The sequence below is a fragment of the Microplitis mediator genome, chromosome 8 (assembly GCF_029852145.1).
Source record: "Microplitis mediator isolate UGA2020A chromosome 8, iyMicMedi2.1, whole genome shotgun sequence".
Lineage (NCBI taxonomy): Eukaryota > Metazoa > Arthropoda > Insecta > Hymenoptera > Braconidae > Microplitis > Microplitis mediator.
In genome coordinates this window covers 723,225-741,866 of record NC_079976.1, presented here as the reverse complement: position 1 = coordinate 741,866, position 18,642 = coordinate 723,225, and the positions used below count along the sequence as shown (strand labels likewise).

Genomic DNA, 18,642 nt, shown 5'->3' with positions numbered 1-18,642 from the left:
GAAAATTCAAAAATTTTTGAATGTCTGCTAACTTTAGGATCATTAAAGTTAGCAGACATTTGAAATTAAAAAAAAAATTTTTTAACAGATAAATAACGAAAAAAAAATATTTCTAAAAAAATGCACATGTCGAAAATTTCATGATCTATACGTGCAATTTTTCAAAATATTTTTTTTAATATTTATTATTTTGTTAAAAACAATCCAAAAATTTTTAAATGTCTGCTAACTTTATTGTCATAAGAGATAGTAATATCACTATCTCTATTCGAATGCCAAAAAGGGAAATAATATTTTGGTATTAGGGGCGCAAATTATTGTTATGCTGACAAATTTTGCTACTATTTCAAATAGTCAACACAAAAAGTTTAGTATCGTAGATAATATAATTAAATTCTCTCTTACTTCGTTACTTAATTAATAATCATTACAAGATTTTATCAATACAAAATTAATTAGAACGATAGTGTTAGGTAGATGATTATAATAATTATTTATTGCTGTAAGTATGTGTCTACATAGTAACAAGGATTTTTGGATATCTCGGCCATGTTTTCATTACCCAAACGTATTATTGTTTTCGCCATTTCAGAATTTTCTTTTAAATCCATGAATTTTTTTCCATAATCCGAATTCTTGACAAGCTGATTGACATAAGGACATTTTTGTAAACGTGCATCACATTTATATGTCAAGTTGATATGAGCTGCGACGATACTGCCGTTAAGGGACAATTCAGATTGTACTTCTGGATCATCTTGAGGTTTAGATTTAAGTTTGGATCGCTCTTTCAATATGAGTTCAATATTTAAAATATACTGTTCAAAACTGTAACATTCGTCTTCAAGCCAGGCGTTTGGGTATTTAGTTTTACCGTAACAGTTTTCACTAGCGCAGCTACATTCGTCTACAATGTCTTCCTGAATATTTTACAAAAAATTAAAAATTAGCAATTAATTAAACACATATATTTGATTTAAAAATATAATTTTATATATTATCTTCAACTTACCGTTGTTTTTGAATCCATGTTTTTCGTTATCCTTAAAACTTTCGATAACCGTTCCAATTACTGATTGAACGTGGAATTTTTATAATCTAACCTTAAATCAATATTTTATAGCATTTAGTCAAGTAACATTATTATCATACTCAGGAAAAAATAATATTTTAAAGTAAATATATACATACAATTGTTTGGATAAAATAACGTGTACAGGATAAAACGAAACCAGAAATTTTATATATATATGCGTAGAAGAGATGGATCATTCGCGCCTACGAATTGTGAAAAGTGAAAATATTCGTGAAAATGAAAATGTGAGTCACGATTGTATTTAGAATATTTCTGGCAGGATACGACCTAGCCATAAGCGACCCTACCAAAAATAAAACCCTACCCAATTGAAGTCAGCCGCATCCTACCTACCTAGAAAATTCCTACTCCAAAAAAATATTCGACTATCCCCAAATCTCCACCAATGAAAAAATCTACCATGATATAATCACTGCTAGAAAAAAAACACTACCAAGTTGCATTTACGAATAAATTTGCTATTTCAAATAGTCAAAACAAAAAATTTAGTATCGTAGATAATATAATTAAATTCTCTCTTACTTCGTTACTTAATTAATAATCATTACAAGATTTTATCAATACAAAATTAAGTAGAATGATAGTATTAGGTAGATCATTATAATAATTATTTATTACTGTAAGTATGTGTCAATATAGTAAGAAGGATTTTTCTTTATATTGTCCATATTTTCCACACCTATACTCATTATTTTATTCGCAATTTCAGAATTTTCTTTGAAATCCATGTATTTTTTTCCCCAATCCGTATTCTTGACAAACTGATTGACACAAGTACATTTTTTTAAACGTGCATCACATCTATATGTAATGTTGATATGAGCTGCGACGATACTGCCGTTAAGGGACAATTTAGACTGTACTTCTGGATCATCTTGAGGTTTAGATTTAAGTTTGGATCGCTCTTCCAACATGAGTCCAATATTAACAATAAAATGTTCAAACATGCGACATTCCTGTTTTATGTAGACGCCTGGGTATTTAATTTTACCGTAACAGTTTTCACTAGCGCAGCTACATTCGTCTACAATGTCTTCCTGAATATATTACAAAAAATTAAAAATTAGCAATTAATTAAACACATATATTTGATTTAAAAATATAATTTTACATATTATCTTCAACTTACCATTATTTTTTAATTAATTTTTTTTGTTATCCTTAAAACTTTCGATAACCGTTCCAATTACTGATTGAACCTGGAATTTTTATAATCTAACCTTATATAAATATTTTATAGCATTTAGTCAAGTAACTTATTATTATCATACTCAATAAAAAATAATATTTTAAAGTATATACATACAATTGTTTGGATAAAATAACTTGTACAGGATAAAACGAAACCAGAAATTTTATATATATATGCGTAGAAGAGATGTATCACTCGCGCCCACGGATTGTGAAAAGTGAAAATATTCGTGAAAATGAAAATGTGAGTCACAATTGTATTTAGAATATTTCTGGCAGGATATGACCTAGCCATAAGCGACCCTACCAAAAATAAAACCCTACCCAATTGAAGTCAGCCGCATCATCCCTACCTAGGAAATTCCCGCTCCAAAAAAATATTCTACTATCCCAAAATCTCCACCAATGAAAAAATCTACCATGATATAATTACTGCTAGAAAAAAAAACACTACCAAGTTGCATTTACGAATAAACTTTACCTTTTAAAATCTCTACCATCAACTTTAGAATGTATATTTTACAGACATTAAAATTATTTTTAATTAATTGGGAATCATTTGGGAAGATTTAGGAATATGACTTTATTATTTAGGACCAATTAATTAATGAATAATTAGCATTTGGGATCTTAAAACCAAAATGATTCATAACTTTCTTTCCAAATAGTTTCCTATGAACTAACGAAAAAGTCGTGTTAATTATATTTTCTAACATGTGCACTAAACGTTCAAACAATATTAAATAATTACCTTTTAATTAATTAGTGCTGAATTATAAAATTATATTCCTAAATCTTCTTGAATGATTCCCAATTAATTAAAAATAAATTTATTGTCTGTAAATATACGTTTTAAAGTTGAGGGTAGGGATTTTCAAACGGTAGAGCTTATTCATAAATGCAACTTAGTAGAGTTTTTTTTCTGCTAGTGATTATATCATGGTAGATTTTTTCATTGGTAGAGATTTTGAGATAGTAGAATATTTTTTTGGAGCGGGAATTTTCTAGGTAGTTATGATGCGGCTGATTTCAATTGGGTAGGGTTTTATTTTTGGTAGGGTCGCTTATGGCTAGGTCGTATACCTGCCGTGTAAATCATTACATATACATTAGGGTGCTTCAAAAAAAAACTTTAATTTTTTTTTTGCTCTTACCCCCTAAAACGTTAGTGGTTGCCGAGAAAAAAATCCTCCCAAAAGATGAGCTCTCTAGCTCAACTCTAAGAGGTCGCTATTTTAATTTTAATTTCCCATCTGATTAACATGTAAAAATTTATTTTTTTATTCAAAGTGTAATTACTTGTAAGCTGCTCAATATTTTTCAAATTTATACACAGACCTTTAAAGCTGAGTCCTCAAGCTTTCTAAAACCCTTTCTAAAACAAGTCATAATTACCATTATTCAATTGTCAATTAAAGCTACACACAAAAAAAAAATTCTCGACTGAAGGTAAATATTCTTGATTCAAGAAAATTTTTTTGGAGACCTAAATTTTCTCAGATAAAGTAGAAATCTTCTTCAACCAAGACGAATTCTCTTGGCTCAAGAAAATCTTGACTTGGTTCCCGTTTGTCTTCAAAAATATTTTCTTGTTTCAAGATATCTGTTTTTTCTGTGTATCTGAAAAGTATCGATTTTGTATTTCAAAATGAAATTGTTAATTTTCAATTTATTTTTTGCTAGCTTCAATTGGGGATAATTATGACTTGTCATAGGGTTTTAGAAAGCTTGAGGACTCAGCTTTAAAGGTCTGTGTATAAATTTGAAAAATATTGAGCAGCTTACGAGTAATTACACTTTGAATAAAAAAATAAATTTTTACATGTTAATCAGGTGGGAAATTAAAATTAAAATAGCGACCTCTTAGAGTTGAGCTAGAGAGCTCATCTTTTGGGAGGATTTTTTTCTCGGCAACCACTAACGTTTTAGGGGGTAAGAGCAAAAAAAAAATTTAAGTTTTTTTTTGAAGCACCCTAATGTACATACTTATCATTTAATGTCGTATTTATAATTGTGAGTGGGAGTGATCTTTGTCTTATACGCATTTATAAGATTAAGATTTCTATTTCCGTTTTATCCCGTACAAGTTATTTTATCCAAACAATTGTATGTATATATTTACTTTAAAATATTATTTTTTCCTGAGTATGATAATAATGTTACTTGACTAAATGCTATAAAATACTTATTTAAGGTTAGATTATAAAATTCCACGTTCAACAAGTAATTGGAACGATTATCGAAAGTTTCAAGGATAACAAAAAACATGAGTTCAAAAATACAGGTAAGTTGAAAATAATTTATAATTATATTTTCTAAATTAAATGATCCTAAAGTTTTTTTCAACAAATCAATTATAAAAAACAAAAACTCAAAATATGCACATGTAGAAAATTTATAAAACTACAGGTGCAACTTTTTCTTATAATTTATTCTTTCTAAAAAAATCCTAAAATTATTAGACGTCGGCTAACTTCAGTATCATTAAAATAAAATAACTACATGTTTTTACTTTGTTGTTAATATTTAATTTTTTGTAATATATTCAGGAAGACCAAATCGAATGCGATTGTAGACCAGGCTGTTATTGCAAGACATTCAATTTCAGAGGGATTCGATCTGAATGTTTAACTGCAGAATATGCCTTTCATGAACTTGAGCATGTTACTCATTTACAAGACGATTTGAAAAAAGGGATCAAACCGAGGTTGATTGATGGTAAAACATTAAAAGAAGTAGATATAGACTTTTTCGAGTACCGTGTGAATGCTATCACATCAGCAAAAAATTTGATTCTAAACATTGAAAAATGTCCATGTGCAAGAGAAATCATCAAGGGTACGGACTACGAAAAAATGTACTTCGAAGCTAAAGAAAAACATTCAGAAGCTATCGATAGACTTATGAAAATTAGCGAGGAAGATATCCTGCTGCTGAAAAAGGATCATCATTACGAGATTGATTTGTGATTACCTATTAATCAATTATTACTCTGTACTAAAAAAATGTCATATTTTGTATCTAAAAGTATTATTAAATAAAATAAAATAATTAAAGCTAAACTATCTAATTTCTCTAATTTATATCTCAATTATATTATTTATATCTCATAGATTCTCATCGTTCTATAAAAAATAATTTGAAAGAAATTGTCTTTTATGATTAAGATTTTTTTTTTTAATTCCAGTTTAAATCCAAAATTTTTCTAGGTCCCAAAATGTAACCCATATCCAAGTGCTCTGCGTCAAGAATTAGCATCAAACAATTTTACAATACTTTTTTCTTTTTTTTTTCTTAGAATCTATTGTTATATTAAATAACAAAAAGTTTTAACAAATTAAAAAAAAACAGATGTCGTTACAAGTTATTTTTTTTTTACCTTACGATTTGAAATGTCTTCTAGATGTAAATGTTCTTTTTTAATATGATAGATATGTAGGTAATGTTAGTTATTATTTATCTACATTATTGACTAATTAATTTTTTGGTACTCATATTATAGAATATGGCGACGTCATAAATTTTTTTTAAATTAAAAAGTAACGAGTTATTATCGCATTCAAAATAAATTATTTTAATATTTTTACAACATCAAAGAAATTGTATAAATTATTTGAAAAAAGTGATAAATTATGATCGACAATTACAATATTTATGACTCCATAGATGTAAGGACGGCAAAATATGACATTGAAGCTTTTATTACCTGTAATTTTTTTTTTTTTTTTTTTTTAAACCATTAGTTAAATTAATCAAAATAAAATCTTTACACTCACGGAGCTGAAATTTTCAATTGACATGACATAAATTTTACCAGCCGATACCTTCGATACTCTTTTGCCTCTCATCAGCATTAAAATAATTAACGCTTTCATTTTTTGGGGATAGTCGTACCACTTAGCGGCACATCTGTCAAAGAATTAAATTAAAAAATAATATTAATTTCATGATAAAAAATATAGGAAATATGAATTTTTGATAAAATTATTACAGCGACGCGTTGATAATTTGACTGTGATCTATTAACTTCTGTCCGACGTAACTCAAAAAAAATAAATGAGTCACTTGGCCCATCGCGTACCAAAGACAGCGTACTTTTTCACCTACTCCACTTAACAAGACTACAAACTAAACGATAAATTATTTAAGATAATTATTGGCAGTTTTTAAAAATATTTAATTACAAACTTGAAAACCTGTGGCGCTTAAACCGACCACAATAACGCCAAGTAGCACAAAAAAATAATTAGAGTAGTATTTTTCTACAAGTTTTACAAACCTTCAACATATGAACATATATATTGTAGTTTTATATGTAAAAATTTTATATTAAATCACATTAACTTACTGTAAAATATCTTTATGCATTTTAACACAAGTAATAAATGACTGGAGACCATGATTTTCATTCAGGGAATTTTTTTCTTCATCGATATTATTTCTGTCGACAGTCAAATTCTCTAGGCGCCTTCTAGCAGTTGAAAAAAGTTTTTAAATTATTATTATTGTCGTTGGGTAAATTTTGGGTAGTAATTACCCAATGATAGTAAACATGCTGCAGGCATGCTGAACAAAACCTGCGTAGAGTGAATCAAATCCCACGAGAATTGTCAAAGCTATGGGAGTTACTATCGCTCCGTGAGGGTAGAGCATAAAAAAATTTTTTTGGATGTCTATAAAGTATTCCGCTGGATAGGGTAATATTCTTTCCCTGGTTTCATTCAGGGGGATGATTATGTCGAGGAGAGGTGACATTAATGGCAGTACGATGTACACAGTCGCTACGCAAATTAATCCACCTTTAATAATTATATTTAATTTAAAAATCAAATAAATCGTATTCATATGAATTTTCATTGTTATAATTTAGTTTATACACGAAAAAAAATAAATAGTAAATGTAACATGATGAAATCCACATGATTTGTCATGTTTCGGCTACATGACAATCATGTTGCGGTACCCTCGCAGATTTGAATCACGGTGGAAACACAGTGGGTTTGTTCCATTCTACCACTGTGATTACGCGGTGTATCCACCGTGATTCCACGGTGGCTTGACCACTGTGTATACACGGTGTTTCCACTGTGATTATGCGGTGGATACACCGTGGAACCACGGTGGAGAAATAGCACAAAGCCACCGTGGAATCACGGTGGATACACCGCGTAATCGCAGTGGAAACACCGTGTATACACAGTGGTCAAGCCACCGTGGAATCACGGTGGATATACCGCGTAATCACAGTGGATACACTGTGTATACCTGGTGGTGAAATAGAACAAACCCACCGTGTAACCACGGTGGATCCACGGTGTTTACACTTCCACGGTGTTTCCACCGTGATTCAAATCTGCGAGGGTAGCATGAGAAAAATCATGTGGCAGCAACATGATTTTCATGTAGTCTTAATAGCATAAAATGAAGCTCCAACAACTAAATATTTATGCTTCAGAAAAATTATTTATTATCAAGCAGAAAATCGATTTTTTGAAAATCCTGACTACCCCTAACCCCTTAAGCAAAAATATCATTTACAAATGATTTAATTTGATAATTTACTCTAATTTTCATCTGCAATGTTATAAATTCGAAAAAATCTAGTTGCTTGATAATAAATGATTTTTCTGAAGCATAAATATTTAGTTGTTGGAGCTTAATTTTATGCTATTAAGGCTACATGAAAATCATGTTGCTGCCACATGATTTTTCTCATGTTGCTGCCACATGATTTCCTCATGTTTATTTACCAAGACTGCATCATGTTGCATTTACTATTTATTTTTTTCCGTGTAAAGAAAAAGAATCGTTTTTTTAAGTCTAGCATTAGGCTAGACTACTATATGCAAAAACGATTACAGGAAAAAATTCTACCAGTAGTTATCTAGCAGTATTTCTACCATAGAGTAATGATCCAGAACTTAAAGACTGACCGTTACTGAGTCAACTGTAGTTAATTTTGTGAAAAATGTTTTTAAAAAAAGGTAGTGAACTCTTAAAAACTTATAAGTCCAGAAAATTTAGAGTATAGGTCCAGAATAGAAAAAAAAATCCATTTTGTGAGTTTAACTTTAACCGATTGCGATGTACACACAATTTAATATCAGCGATACGGTCAAAAATTACTGATCGTTTGAGCGCGCGCTTGAGCCATGCAAAATTCTGAAATAAAAGAAATCCCTGTGGATTTGATGCTTTGAATTTCGTAACTTACTAAAGTAAACATCCATTATTATTTTATGGATACGTCCATCATTACGTAATATTTCAAATTCAGAATCTTCTAATTTTGATTCCCAATCTCTTTTGACTCGTAATAGTAAAAATTTAGCCTGTAAATAATAAAACCAACTGTTAAATTTAAAAAAATAAATAAAAATTAAATTACCTTATGTAGATTCAAATGACAGTTAGTTATTTTAACTTGAATCATCGAAAAGTAGACAAGTATTGGCACACTGTAAAGCGTCTCAGCCAAATTTCCCCATGACACAATCAATTTCAAAGACTAAAATCATAAAATATATTAAATTTAGTTATAACTAATTCGTGTGTCGATTTGGAAGCGATACAAAGTACTCAAGTACCACACATATAAATATACTCTGTATGATAAAATAAACGAAAGCTCCGACTACTATTCGTTGAATAACCGGCTGAAAAGGCCACAATCCTATCGCAGACAGCAGTTTCTTTGTTGTTCTCCAGTGCATGCTATCAAAGACGTCCATTTTTATAAAAAGAAACAATGAAACATCTTTTTGATAATATTTTGCAGTAACGAGACTTTAAAGAGACTAAAAGATTTAAAGATTTCCTGAGTCTTTTGTTCGGACATCAGTCCAGTGTTCTAGGAAAAAGTATATTTTATTATCTTTTGTCAGCAGGTGGCTTTTGAAGTAGCAGGTAAATCGTGCATGTCCATCATACAGAATAAATGTAATCGATATTGTTTCTACCCAACGCTGCTGAGGACAGCCCATTCTTATTTCGACTTTCTTAGCAGCAAGTTGTCTGGCTATAAGATGCCAATTGCTATCAAAAATTTTTTAACGTGACTTTTAAATATTTTTGGCAACATACAATCAATTTTTTATATATTTCATATTTATCTGTAAGTAGCGTTTATATTTTTCCAATAATTAAAATTTGAAGATTCAATTTATTCAAATTTTTTTTAAATCGCTGCGTTGATTGCTCATTTTCCCGGCTCTTATTAATTTAATTTTCAAATAATAATAAACTCTAGTTCACTAACTTTTTTTTCAAATTTTTTTATTAATTATTATTAACAAAACAAATATATTACTTATAAAAAAAATTATTGTTTTAAAAATCAGTCATACTAATTTTAAATCTCACAGATTTATTGCTGATATTTATGAATATTCATATATATTTATTACTGTACTGACGTCAGTACTGTAAAATAAGAAATTGATTTTTTCATTACCTGTAATTCGAAAAAAAGAAAAAAAATTACCCAGCGCTCTACACTCAGAAAATTAAATGATTGCAGTTACTATCTATTTATGTTAAAATTTTTTACCATCAACCCGATGGTAGTGACAACTATCTGGATGATTGTATAAATCATATTTATGGTAACTGTTACAATCATGTATGTTAATTAGAGATAGTTACAGTTATCATTTTAAATAGTTGTATTTACGATTTAGATGGTTACAGTTACCATCAGAAATTGTAGTAGTTACCATTAAAGATGATTAAAGTTACCATCTAAGACAAGTAGACTTTAAACATCAAATTATGGATTTAAATAATTGTAAAAAATAAATAATTGTCATTTTTTTGTAAAAATTTTATAAATAAAATTTAAGTATGTTTGTCATCATATTTGTAATCAAAAATTTATAATTTTGCACCAGTACTTGAAAATTATTGAATTTTTGATCAATTTTTTTTATAGCATTTAATAATTTTTTTTTTTTCTTTATCAGTGTTTTTATCAGTGATAAATTATCACTATCCTTGATAGGAAACATTATTATCCTGATGGTAAATATTACCATCCTGATAGTAGCTGTAATCATCTTAATGGTTACTGTTATCATCCTGATGGTAACTGTTACTATAAAAAATGGTAACTGCAATTATAACAAATTGTAGCACTAACCATCTTTACACTGAAAAATTTTTTAATCATCCTAGATGATTGCAGCTACAAATTTAGTATGATAACTCCAATCATTTATTTTTCTCCGTGTATTGAAAGTTAATAGGAATTGACTGAAAAAACTTACAGACGTAAAATTTTCTACGGACATAACGTAAAGTTTTCCCGCCGTTATTTTCGACAGTATTTTACATCTCAGCATTATTAAAACAATCAGTGGTTTCGTTTTATGAGGAAAACTGTACCATTGAGTTAAACATCTGTAAAAAAAAAATATTATCGACTATCAGCCAGAATAAAGATAAAAATTAAATAACAAAATATTAAAATTACGCAGATTTGTGTATATATTCACTGTGATCAATTAATTTCTGTCCGAAATAACTGAGTACATATAAGTGGACAACTTGACACATTCCAAACCAACCAATTCTTATTTTATCTACCAATTTATTGGCCATTATTACTGTCTAAAAATAGTAATTTATGTATCAATGTGAGTTTCTTATACGGAAATCTACTACACAGAAAAAAAGGATTTCTTGGCGCAACAAACTTTTACTCACGTCAAGAAAATTTTTACTTGTCCTAAGAAATTTTTCGCATTATGAATTGAAAACGAAAATTTTCTTGGGGCAAGAAAAAATTTTCTTGAGTCAAGAAAAAAATTTTTAGGGCAAGAAAAAATTTTTAGTCTCAAGAAAATTTTCGTTTTCATTTGATAATGCAAAATTTTTCTTGCCCCAAGAAATCCTTCTTTTCTGTGTAGATATATTAATTTTTTTAAGAAATACTCGAAAAATACGCCAATGATTTCGCACGAAAGCTATAGTGCATGTACTTATAAAATTATATTTTTTTCACTGCTGAGATCACAGTTTAAATTATTAGGTATTTTTATTACCCGCGATCTCATATACAGGCGCATAATGGCGTAATTTCGAGTACAGTAGAATTCCATTAACTCGGACAGTTAGTCTACGAAGGTGCAAAAATTTCCTGAAAATTTTGATTTATCAAATGTTCCTTCTCCTTCAAAAAGTAAATTACGAAGACACAACAAATTTATAGCATCCGGTGAGAGACAGCGCAGCTCATATTAGGGGTCAAGATTGAGGGAAAGTTCCGAGTGAATGGAATTCGGCTGCATGTGTTACAAAAAATATTTATTTTAATTAACAAAAATAATAAATCAGTCAATTAGCTAATGTAATTGACGTACTTACTTGAAATCCAGTGAAACTTATTCCAATAACAATAATACCCAATAATACAAACAAATAATTTGTAAAATTCACTTCAACGAGTGCCACAAATCTTTATTGCAAAAAATAAATAAATATTAAAAAAAAAAAATTTAATAATTGAATTAAAAATGGGGGAGGGTGGGGCAGAGCGGTCCCCCTGAAATTTTGATCAAAAAAAAATTTTCTTTTTTTTCGACTAATTACTATAAATCCGATATGTTCGCGCATTTTTACCCCTACGCATGACATTTGGGGCAAAATGAACAAGCCCAAAATTTTGAAAAAACGATTTTTTCATATTTTTATCGTCAAATTAAAAAAAAATTATTACAATTCCACATTTCTAGCCCTACGTATAACACCCGGGGCAAAATGGACCAGCCGAAACTTCCGAAAAAATTATTTTTTTATATTTTTCGGCCGGTTCTCTATGTAAAGGGCAAATTTGGTCACTAAAAATTTATAAAAATAAAATTTTTTATTTTAGTTGATAAATTTTTGAAATAAAGTAAAACTATAGAATTGTTTTTTTTTTTTTTATTAAATAACAATTAGTAATTAAGGTAATCGCGAATGAACGATTTATTACACTTTCAAAAATTTTTTTTGAGTAATATAAAACCAAAAATAGTTGTCAAGAGAAAGAAATACATTCTTAATGATGAAAACAATTTAAAAAAAAAAAAACGAAAAAAAAAATTTTTTTTTTATCATTTTTTGGAGGGGAGCCATTCTACCCCACAAAAAAAATTTTTTTTTCAGAATTTTGGCAAAATGTCCATAAATTCTTTCGACATAGGACAAAAGTCAAGTGATCTTACGGTTGAAAGCCACAAAAAGTAATAATTGGCTTAGGGGGGCCGCTCTGCCCCACCCACCCCTATTTAAAAACAGTAGATTTTAACCACTAACTCTAAAACGTCTTTATGAATTCGTATACAATTTACCAGCAACTTAAATTTATCATCATCATTTTTTTTTTCATTGCGGGAAATATTCAAATCATTTGTCAAATTTTGCAAGCGACGCCTGTAATTGAATAATCACCTTCTTAATACTTATTAAAAATTTTTATTTGTTGTAGCAATTACCCAATAATAGTGAACATGCTGCAGGAATGTTGGATGAGACAGGAGTAAATAGAATCGAATGCTACAAAAACTGTCGGAGTGATTGGAGTTACCAGACATGAACAAACGTAAATAATTGTCGAGTATTTGTTTGGGTCGACGAAATATTCAGCCTGATAAAAAGGTAACGATGGTCTTGATTCATTTAACGGTACGATGTAGTCTAATATTTTTGGTATTATTGGCACCAGCATGTAAATTACCGCTGCCGAATACATGCTAACTTTAAATTGTAACAATTAATAATTATTTTACATAAATATTCGCTTAAATAAACTCACTGTAGTAAAAGTCCATGAATATTTTATGGTTGTGTCCATCATTGCGCAGGATTTTTATTTCTGATTCATCCAAATTTAGTTGCCAGTCGCGTTGGACGCGGATTAATAAATTTTTTAGCTAAATAGATAAATAAAAATTAATTTAACCATCGGATTTTATGAAAAATGAATCTCTACAAGCTACCCGTGTAAAAAAGTTGCGGGATTCCACCGGTAATCCGCAGGTGATCAGCTGAATATCATGTGGAAGTCATATTTTGACACAAATATGAATTTCAGATGATTTTCGGATGAGTATCAAATGATAATATGGAAAGAAAGTTAGTAATAGATTGTAATGATTATATTATAAGTTGACACGTAAAATGAGAGATATTTTTTTTTTTAAATTAGCAGTAACGAAGTAATCGGGGAACCTGGGGCATGAAGGCCCCCTTCAAAAATTTAGTAAATTTTTTTTTTCTTTCATTTTCGGTCAAATTATGTTATCTCTGACATTTTAAGCTGATTTGCGATATCTGGGGCATAATGGACCACCTGTAAAATAATTTTCTACAGAAACAATTATTTTTTTCTAAACTAAAATGAATTTGAAAAATTTATTAATTAAAGCTCTTTTAGGTCAATACACTAAGAAAAATTCGCGAAGTGTTTAACAGTTTAATATAAATTCATTGAAATGTTAAAACTGCAGACAGGAGTGAATTTGGAGTGAAATAAAATCCACTTCACTCCGAGATCACTCCGCTAAAAAAAAATCCCGATTTCCCCGCAAGAAAAAAAAAATTTTTTGTAATAAAATTTTTCATACAATCTATCACTAGAACTATATTTCTATACTATCTTTGTGTATTCATTAGAAATTCATCCGGAATTCATATTTATGTCAAAATATGACTTCCACATGATATTCAGCGGATCACCTGCGGAATAACGCAACTTTTTTATACGGGTATATAACTAATTTATTTTTATTTTAATTATGCAAACGTACTCGTTGTGTATTTTGATGACAACTTAGTATTTTAATTAGTACCATTATGTGTAAGATTAGTAATGGAATACAGTCGGCTACCATTTTTAAATTATTGCGGATGGTTACTAATTTAATTATCTAGAAATATGTTTAGAGTATTAAATAAATGAACGGATAAATATAAAATGAATATAAAAATATATTTACGTACCTCGGGTATCAGCATACTTTCTAGCATAAAGTGACCTGTAGTTGCGAGTATTAGTCGTTTAGCGCGTGACTGAAAGGGCCAAGCACCGAAGCTAGACATCAGTAGCTTCGTATGTCTCCAGTTTAAATCATCAAACAGATCCATTGTCTAGACAAAACTCGGAGGAAATATTCCTGGCAAAAGACAGACTGTAACAAACTCGACAAAGACTACAAAGTGCTAAAATTTTTAATTCTTTTTGAGTTAAGACTCTACAGAGCTGGGTAGTCGATTGATGTCAATAAGAATATTTAATCTCTTAGAAAGAGTTTATTCCATGCACGCGATTTTTAAAATCGATATACGCTCCCGCTGATAGCCTCTGCCGTACTTCAGTCTTCCTTCGACAGTCATAGCAAGTAGTAAATCCAAATATTCAGTCAGACTACGACTCAAAAAGTTTTACATACTCTACCCCCAACATTTTAAATAAAATTCAACTTTTCATATTTTTCCTGTGAAATTATCAATTTATTTTATAATTAGTACGAGAATTTATGATTCGCACGCATGCCGCTTTTCAGATATTACTCTGATATATATATTGTTGTGGAAATTGTAAAGATTTTTATCCAGTCTTCAACCAAGAAGGAGATCGGAAAAGAAACCACATCTCCGTGTCTGGGCATTTCCCCTGAGGCTTTTCTAATGTAAAATACTGAAGGAAATAGATTTATTTAAGTTACAGAGTAAGTAATTTAATTAAAAATCTTGAATAAATTTTTTTTACAAATATATTATTAAAAGTTAATTTTTTCTTTATTGTACGCTGTATTTAAATGTCATTTCACAGTATTTCCAGAAAAATAGTATCTACAATTTTAAAAACTAATAATTTACATTATTAATTACTGTACAGATGTAAGAACAGTGAAATATGACATTGAAGTCTTCATTACCTGCAATAAATGTTTTTTTTGGAAAGCTGATAAATTATTCAATTAAAATAAAATTTAAACACTTACGGAGCTAAAGTTTTCAACTGACATGATATAAATTTTACCGGCGGTTATTGTCGACACTATTTTTCCTCTCATCAGCATTAAAATAATCAACAGTTTCATTTTTCGGGGGTAGTTGTACCACTTCGCGGCACATCTGTCAAAAAATAAGTTCAAGATAAAGTAATTCGTCGACTGAGAAAAAAATTTTCTTCTGACAACTAAATTTTAGTTATGACAAAAAAATTATTTGATTGCCCATTGCCGAATGTATATTTGGTTGTTTTAACGAAATATTTTATGATCCACCAAGAAAAGGAATCATCAGAAACTATAAAATATTGAGTGAAGATAATTGCGCATGAGGTAGCAAACACAAAATTAAATTGGTTGCCTGTAGAGTTTATAAAGTAGTTATAATGAATTATATTAGTAAGCCTTAGAATGACTTATTAATAATAATTAAATATTAGGTTAAGATGACAATTTATTTTTTCAGCATTTAAATAAATGCACATTACGAACAATATTTCATTTCTTTGACACGTACTTTTTCTTGTACTATGACATAAATTGTTCAGGGAGATATTGATATTCAGAATTAATGTCATAGTGTTATACAGGAGACCCCTGTATTTATTTAAATAAAGGGTAATCAGCGATTTGCTAATTTACCGCGGAATACCCGTCCAAAAGATGTTTTAAGTCTGGAATATAATAACTCTGAAATAAGTTTCTTACCAGGGACACTACAAGAGTTGGGCGCGATCTAGTGGCGAGCACCGAACTACTCCTGTTGCTACTGCCTAGCACCATAACTTTTTAAATCAATAATCATTAGGTTTAAATATATATTTATTAACCTCGAACAAATATATATATTTATTCTGAATGAAAATATTTTTTTGTTTCGAAGTAATATTTATGAGAGTTAATATAATAACATCTTGCTTCAATATTTGGGTTTGTTGGCACTATTAAATAATTTAGTTGTCTATGAAATAAATATTTTCTTAACTTTACCAAATTATTTTATTATCTTAGGAGACAGAAAAGTTATTGTTAACCAAATGAAGTCTATTAAATCATTTGTGAAAAATGACAAAATAAATTTTGGTGGCGTAATAAAATTTAGTTGTCCCAAATAAATGTAAGTCTACCAGAATTCAACAAAATCAATTTAATTGTCCGAAGAGAAATTTTTTCTGTGTTGGTGTAAAAAATTTTGGGTATGAAATTTTCGTAAAAAATATTGCTGATTAAAGATTACTAATTACATTGATTCGTTGATATATTCGCTGTGGTTTATTAATTTTTGTCCGAGGTAACTTAAAAAGAATAAATGAATAATTTGACCGGTTCCATACCAAATGCAACGTATTTTTTCACCAACTTCTGTCGCCAAAACTACAAACTAAATAATAAATTATTCAAAATAATTATAAACAGATTCAAAAAGTTTGAATACTAACTTGAAAACCGGTAACAGTTAAGCCAAGTACAATAGTGCCAAGTAATAAAAAAAAATAATTGCTATAATTTTCTTCTAAAAGTTGCGCAAACCTTCGATTAAATTTTAAAATTAATTTAACTAATAAATGTATACAATTTTTTTTACTTACCGCAAAATCTCTTTGTGCATTTTTATACAAATTACTAATGACTTGATACCGTTTTCTTCGTTTATTGAATTTCGTTTTATATTGATAAAATTTTGGTCGGCTGTTAATTTTTCTAGGCGTCTTCTGAAAAATTTCATCGAGATGTTTATAAGTATTGTAGATTTTTTTTACTTAAATTAAAATGAATACTTACCCGACGATAGTGAACATACTGCATGCGTGCTGAACTAAGCCTGCGTAAAGGGAATCAAAGGCGAGAAAATAAAACAAAGCTATTGGGGTCACTATAAATCCATGTGTGTAAAGTGCGTAGAAATTATTTTCAATGTCGACAAAGTACTCAGTAGGGTATGGCAAAATTTTAGGTCTTGTTTCATTCAATGGAACCACAATGTCGAGAAATATTGGAACTAGCGGTACCACAGCATAAATTACAGCTACAGAAGATAACCCACCTATAAATAAATACTCTTATATGATATATATGTACATGAAAAAAATCGAAAATTATATAAGCAAAATTTTCATTTTCATTGAGTGCGAGTAGATAAAAGGTTTGAATTTTGATTCGATAAGACCTAAAAATTTGTAGAGGTAAAATTTACTATAAAATTTGGATTTTTTGTAGTTTCCCGCTTTGTCTGAAAAGAAAAAAAAGTAACTCACTAGAGTAGATATCCATCATTATTTTATGAATACGTCCATCATTGCATAGGATTTTAATTTCAGAATCATCTAAATTCGATTCCCAATCTCTTTTAACCTTCGACAATAAAATTTTAGCCTGTAAATCAAACGCTCACTAATTTATTTATGCGTGAATTTCTTTTGAACAATGAATATTGTCTCACCTTTTTCAAATTCAAGAGACAATTTGACATTTTAACTTGCACCATCGAATGATATACAAATACCGGCAAGCAGTCAAGTGTCTCAGCTAAATTACCCCACACTACCATTAACTTAAAAATCTAACAACATAAAAATATATAAATCCAGTTGTAAAGCTATACAAGTACTTGGGTACCTCAACAACGTAAATACTTTGTATGATAAAATAAAATAAAGCTCCGAGTGTTTTTTGTTGAATGACCGGTTGGAAAGGCCAGGCACCTAGTGCAGACATAAGTTTCTTTGTTGTTTTCCACTGCATGCTATCAAAGACGTCCATTTTTTTCAATAAAACAATGAAACATCTTTTTGATAATATTTTGCAGTAACGAGACTTTAAAGAGACTAAAAGATTTAAAGATTTCCTGAGTCTTTTGTACAGACATCAGTCCAGTGTTTTAGGAAAGAGCATATTTTATTATCCTTTGTCAGCAGGTGACTTTTGAAGTAGCAGGTAAATCGTGCATGTACATCATACAGAATAAATGTAATCGATATCGTTTCTACCCAACGCTGCTGATGACAGTCCATTCTTATTTCGACTTTCTTAGCAGCAAGTTGTCTGGCTATAAGATGTCAATTGCTATCAAAAACTTTTCAACGTGACTTTTAAATATTTTTGGCAAAATTCAATCAATTTTTTATGTATTTCATAATTATCTGTAAGTATAATTCATATTTTTTGCGACGGTTAAAATTTAAAGATTCAATTTACTCCTATTTTTTCTTTTTCATTCAAGTGATAGATTAAGTAATTCAATTGTATATTTTTTTTTAACTTGCTATTAAAAGTTAATTAATTTTTTTTTTATTTATGCGCTAGATTTAAATGACATTTTATTGTGCTACCATAAAAATAATATCTATAATTTCAACAACT

At 29.2% G+C, this 18,642-nt stretch overlaps 4 protein-coding genes across 6 annotated transcripts; 1 reads left to right on the top strand and 3 right to left on the bottom strand.

Annotated features, from left to right (window-relative positions):
* Positions 1-408: 408 nt before the first annotated feature.
* On the bottom strand, positions 409-2,773 carry LOC130673013 (uncharacterized). 3 transcript variants are annotated; one of them, XR_008990815.1, is made up of 5 exons: positions 2,403-2,773; positions 2,226-2,311; positions 1,192-2,133; positions 1,013-1,103; positions 409-920 (listed from the first exon to the last, which is right to left on the bottom strand). XR_008990815.1 is itself a non-coding variant. In XM_057477859.1 (4 exons), exons 3-4 carry the CDS (start codon positions 1,028-1,030, stop codon positions 495-497), a joined length of 444 nt encoding a protein of 147 aa, XP_057333842.1. In that variant the 5' UTR covers positions 1,031-2,133; positions 2,226-2,311; positions 2,403-2,773; the 3' UTR covers positions 442-494. The 3 variants fall into 3 exon arrangements, 1 of the variants encoding a protein (XP_057333842.1); XR_008990816.1 differs by having other exon boundaries at positions 2,226-2,295; XM_057477859.1 differs by having other exon boundaries at positions 442-920; positions 1,013-2,133.
* Positions 2,774-4,163: 1,390 nt separating this feature from the next.
* Positions 4,164-5,328, top strand: LOC130673216 (uncharacterized). The gene is made up of 3 exons (XM_057478170.1): positions 4,164-4,393; positions 4,482-4,571; positions 4,837-5,328. The coding sequence occupies exons 2-3, from the start codon at positions 4,554-4,556 to the stop codon at positions 5,254-5,256; spliced, it is 438 nt and encodes a 145-aa protein (XP_057334153.1). The 5' UTR covers positions 4,164-4,393; positions 4,482-4,553; the 3' UTR covers positions 5,257-5,328.
* Positions 5,329-5,848: 520 nt separating this feature from the next.
* On the bottom strand, positions 5,849-9,332 carry LOC130673065 (uncharacterized). Its single transcript, XM_057477960.1, has 9 exons — positions 8,875-9,332; positions 8,676-8,795; positions 8,502-8,619; positions 6,825-7,086; positions 6,636-6,758; positions 6,476-6,566; positions 6,279-6,415; positions 6,064-6,196; positions 5,849-5,993 (listed from the first exon to the last, which is right to left on the bottom strand). The coding sequence occupies exons 1-9, from the start codon at positions 9,016-9,018 to the stop codon at positions 5,940-5,942; spliced, it is 1,182 nt and encodes a 393-aa protein (XP_057333943.1). The 5' UTR covers positions 9,019-9,332; the 3' UTR covers positions 5,849-5,939.
* Positions 9,333-9,624: 292 nt separating this feature from the next.
* LOC130673242 (uncharacterized) lies at positions 9,625-18,633 on the bottom strand. Its single transcript, XM_057478199.1, has 18 exons — positions 17,899-18,633; positions 17,723-17,842; positions 17,538-17,655; positions 17,065-17,326; positions 16,872-16,994; positions 16,722-16,812; positions 16,527-16,663; positions 15,274-15,406; positions 15,166-15,207; positions 14,270-14,416; positions 14,077-14,196; positions 13,083-13,200; positions 12,763-13,024; positions 12,584-12,700; positions 11,651-11,741; positions 10,758-10,894; positions 10,552-10,684; positions 9,625-9,740 (listed from the first exon to the last, which is right to left on the bottom strand). The coding sequence occupies exons 1-18, from the start codon at positions 18,040-18,042 to the stop codon at positions 9,690-9,692; spliced, it is 2,346 nt and encodes a 781-aa protein (XP_057334182.1). The 5' UTR covers positions 18,043-18,633; the 3' UTR covers positions 9,625-9,689.
* Positions 18,634-18,642: the final 9 nt, after the last annotated feature.